Below are 5000 nucleotides of genomic sequence, written 5' to 3'. Positions count from 1 at the left end.
TGACGATGAGGAGGAAGGAGATGAAGAACAGGAGCATCCACGGGTTGTGGTTCCTCACAGGCTGGAAGAGGAAGATAAAACACCCTATCAGATATAGGCTGATCAGGACTTATTGGTTCTACCATAACCGAACTGGAGGCCTGTAGCAGTACTATGTGGGGACTACCAGAACAGACCTGGAGGCCTGTAGCAGTACTATGTGGGGAATACCAGAACAAACCTGTAGGCCTGTAGCAGTACTATGTGGGGACTACCAGAACAGACCTGGAGGCCTGTAGCAGTGCTATGTGGGGACTACCAGAACAGACCTGGAGGCCTGTAGCAGTACTATGTGGGGACTACCAGAAAAGACCTGTAGGCCTGTAGCAGTACTATGTGGGGACTACCAGAACAGACCTGTAGGCCTGTAGCAGTACTATGTGGGGACTACCAGAACAGACCTGTAGGCCTGTAGCAGTACTATGTGGGGAATACCAGAACAGACCTGGAGGCCTGTAACAGTACTATGTGGGGACTACCAGAACAGACCTGTTGGCCTGTAGCAGTACTATGTGGGGACTACCAGAACAGACCTGGAGGCCTGTAGCAGTACTATGTGGGGACTACCAGAACAGACCTGTAGGCCTGTAGCAGTACTATGTGGGGACTACCAGAACAGACCTGGAGGCCTGTAGCAGTACTATGTGGGGACTACCAGAACAGACCTGGAGGCCTGTAGCAGTACTATGTGGGGACTACCAGAACAGACCTGTTGGCCTGTAGCAGTACTATGTGAGGACTACCGGAACAGACCTGAAGGCCTGTAGCAGTACTATGTGGGGACTACCAGAACAGACCTGTAGGCCTGTAGCAGTACTATGTGGGGAATACCAGAACAGACCTGGAGGCCTGTAGCAGTACTATGTGGGGACTACCAGAACAGACCTGGAGGCCTGTAGCAGTACTATGTGGGGACTACCAGAACAGACCTGTAGGCCTGTAGCAGTACTATGTGGGGAATACCAGAACAGACCTGGAGGCCTGTAGCAGTACTATGTGGGGACTACCAGAACAGACCTGTAGGCCTGTAGCAGTACTATGTGGGGACTACCAGAACAGACCTGGAGGCCTGTAGCAGTACTATGTGGGGAATACCAGAACAGACCTGGAGGCCTGTAGCAGTACTATGTGGGGACTACCAGAACAGACCTGTAGGCCTGTAGCAGTACTATGTGGGGACTACCAGAACAGACCTGTAGGCCTGTAGCAGTACTATGTGGGGAATACCAGAACAGACCTGGAGGCCTGTAGCAGTACTATGTGGGGACTACCAGAACAGACCTGTTGGCCTGTAGCAGTACTATGTGAGGACTACCAGAACAGACCTGTAGGCCTGTAGCAGTACTATGTGGGGACTACCAGAACAGACCTGTAGGCCTGTAGCAGTACTATGTGGGGACTACCAGAACAGACCTGTAGGCCTGTAGCAGTACTATGTGGGGACTACCAGAACAGACCTGGAGGCCTGTAGCAGTACTATGTGGGGACTACCAGAACAGACCTGGAGGCCTGTAGCAGTACTATGTGGGGACTACCAGAACAGACCTGGAGGCCTGTAGCAGTACTATGTGGGGACTACCAGAACAGACCTGGAGGCCTGTAGCAGTGCTATGTGGGGACTACCAGAACAGACCTGGAGGCCTGTAGCAGTGCTATGTGAGGACTACCAGAACAGACCTGGAGGCCTGTAGCAGTACTATGTGGGGACTACCAGAACAGACCTGGAGGCCTGTAGCAGTACTATGTGGGGACTACCAGAACAGACCTGGAGGCCTGTAGCAGTACTATGTGGGGACTACCAGAACAGACCTGTAGGCCTGTAGCAGTACTATGTGGGGACTACCAGAACAGACCTGGAGGCCTGTAGCAGTACTATGTGGGGACTACCAGAACAGACCTGGAGGCCTGTAGCAGTACTATGTGGAGACTATCAGAACAGACCTGGAGGCCTGTAGCAGTACTATGTGGGGACTACCAGAACAGACCTGTAGGCCTGTAGCAGTACTATGTGGAGACTACCAGAACAGACCTGTAGGCCTGTAGCAGTGCTATGTGGGGACTACCAGAACAGACCTGGAGGCCTGTAGCAGTACTATGTGGGGACTACCAGAACAGACCTGGAGGCCTGTAGCAGTACTATATGGGGACTATCAGAACAGACCTGGAGGCCTGTAGCAGTACTATGTGGGGACTACCAGAACAGACCTGGAGGCCTGTAGCAGTACTATGTGGGGACTACCAGAACAGACCTGGAGGCCTGTAGCAGTACTATGTGGGGACTACCAGAACAGACCTGGAGGCCTGTAGCAGTACTATGTGGGGACTACCAGAACAGACCTGGAGGCCTGTAGCAGTACTATGTGGGGACTACCAGAACAGACCTGGAGGCCTGTAGCAGTGCTATGTGAGGACTACCAGAACAGACCTGGAGGCCTGTAGCAGTACTATGTGGGGACTACCAGAACAGACCTGGAGGCCTGTAGCAGTGCTATGTGGGGACTACCAGAACAGACCTGGAGGCCTGTAGCAGTACTATGTGGGGACTACCAGAACAGACCTGGAGGCCTGTAGCAGTACTATGTGGGGACTACCAGAACAGACCTGGAGGCCTGTAGCAGTACTATGTGGGGACTACCAGAACAGACCTGGAGGCCTGTAGCAGTACTATGTGGGGACTACCAGAACAGACCTGGAGGCCTGTAGCAGTACTATGTGGGGACTACCAGAACAGACCTGGAGGCCTGTAGCAGTACTATGTGGGGACTACCAGAACAGACCTGGAGGCCTGTAGCAGTGCTATGTGGGGACTACCAGAACAGACCTGGAGGCCTGTAGCAGTACTATATGGGGACTATCAGAACAGACCTGGAGGCCTGTAGCAGTACTATGTGGGGACTACCAGAACAGACCTGGAGGCCTGTAGCAGTACTATGTGGGGACTACCAGAACAGACCTGTAGGCCTGTAGCAGTACTATGTGGGGACTACCAGAACAGACCTGGAGGCCTGTAGCAGTACTATGTGGGGACTACCAGAACAGACCTGGAGGCCTGTAGCAGTACTATATGGGGACTATCAGAACAGACCTGGAGGCCTGTAGCAGTACTATGTGGGGACTACCAGAACAGACCTGGAGGCCTGTAGCAGTACTATGTGGGGACTACCAGAACAGACCTGGAGGCCTGTAGCAGTACTATGTGGGGACTACCAGAACAGACCTGGAGGCCTGTAGCAGTACTATGTGGGGACTACCAGAACAGACCTGGAGGCCTGTAGCAGTACTATGTGGGGACTACCAGAACAGACCTGGAGGCCTGTAGCAGTGCTATGTGAGGACTACCAGAACAGACCTGGAGGCCTGTAGCAGTGCTATGTGAGGACTACCAGAACAGACCTGAAGGCCTGTAGCAGTACTATGTGGGGACTACCAGAACAGACCTGGAGGCCTATAGCAGTACTATGTGGGGACTACCAGAACATATCTAATACCTGATTTGATCAGAAAAGCCTAAAAGTTACAAAAGTTAATTAGAATTCTGTTCCTTCTCAATTTTATTCAATAAACTTTATTGGCATTTCCAGTCAAACACCTCACCAAAGTTACATATATCGCAAAGAAGGTTGAATACCCGTTGAGGTGTGTGCGTGTGTGTGTGTCTGTGTGTGTGTGTGTGTGTGTGTGTGTGTGTGTGTGTGTGTGTGTGTGTGTGTGTGTGTGTGTGTGTGTGTGTGTGTGTGTGTGTGTGTGTGTGTGTGTGTGTGTGTGTGTGTGTGTGTGTGTGTGTGTGTGTTTGTGTGTCTGTGTATGTTTGTGTCTGTGTGTTACCTGCTGGTCTACCCCCACGGCGTCCAATCCGTCATACATGATGCTGACCCAACCGTCTTTAGAGGACAGCACAAACAGAGACATCAACGCCTGGAGAGACAGACAGACAGACAGACAGACAGACAGACAGACAGACAGACAGACAGACAGACAGACAGACAGACAGACAGACAGACAGACAGACAGACAGACAGACAGACAGACAGAAAAGGGAAAAGAAGATATAACTAACTATCCTATCTTCTTTCAATCCAATGTATTTCAATAATTCCAATTCATTTCAATTCATTCCAATTATTTAAATTTTTAAATTAATTCCAATTAATTCCAATTAATTTCAATTCAATTCAATTAATTCCAATTAATTTAAATTCATTTAAATTCATTCCAATTAATTCCAATTAATTTCAATTCAATTCAATTAATTCCAATTAATTTCAATTAATTTAAATTCATTCTTATTCATTCCAATTCAATTCAATTGGATAGAACACACTCTAAAGCGTCCAAAACTGTTAAAATAATGTATGTGAGTATAACAGAACTGATATGGCTGGGGAAAACCTGAGGAAAATCCAACCAGGAAGTACTATTATTTTGAAAGGCTGTTTTATCCATTGAAAGCCTATCCACCATACAAAGACTTAGGACCCAGTTCACGATCTCTATGGCTTCTTCTACATGTGGCCAGAGGCTTTTACTCTGAAAATGAGGGAGATACAGCACTTTCAATCAGTGGCCAGTGGATATTTCCAGCCATGCATCTGATCAGGAACGCGCCTTTCTTGTTTCTCCTTTTCTATTGACGAAGCTTTTGTCCGGTTGAAATATTATTGAATGTTTATGACAAAAACAACCTGAGGATTTTAAACATCGTATGACATGTTTCTACTAACTTTTATTGTACTTTTTTAAAAACTTTTTGTCTGAATTTGAGAGCGCACTGTGACTTTTGATTACTGAACTAAATGAAATACTAAATGAAGACTGAGGTTTTTGGACATAAAGACATTATTGAACAAAACAAACATTTATTGTGTAACATGGAAAATGTCTGTATGGTGTTTTGTGGCTAACATAATCGCATGGTGTGCTTTCGCTTTTTGAAATCTGACACAGCGGCTAGATTAGCATTA

At 48.2% G+C, this 5000-nt stretch overlaps 1 protein-coding gene across 1 annotated transcript in view; it reads right to left on the bottom strand.

Annotated features, from left to right (window-relative positions):
* The window catches only part of LOC139542286 (voltage-dependent T-type calcium channel subunit alpha-1H-like), a 115260-nt gene that overhangs the window by 38905 nt on the left and 71355 nt on the right, over positions 1–5000 (bottom strand). The window contains exons 9-10 of the mRNA XM_071347532.1: positions 3865–3954; positions 1–61 (exon numbers count right to left, since the gene is read on the bottom strand). The exon at positions 1–61 is cut by the window's left edge and continues 132 nt beyond it. Of these exons, the coding sequence (XP_071203633.1) occupies positions 1–61; positions 3865–3954 (151 nt within the window). The remainder of the gene's footprint in view (positions 62–3864; positions 3955–5000) is intronic.

This window comes from Salvelinus alpinus, chromosome 2, assembly GCF_045679555.1.
Source record: "Salvelinus alpinus chromosome 2, SLU_Salpinus.1, whole genome shotgun sequence".
NCBI lineage: Eukaryota > Metazoa > Chordata > Actinopteri > Salmoniformes > Salmonidae > Salvelinus > Salvelinus alpinus.
This window is presented reverse-complemented; position numbering and strand designations above follow the sequence as displayed.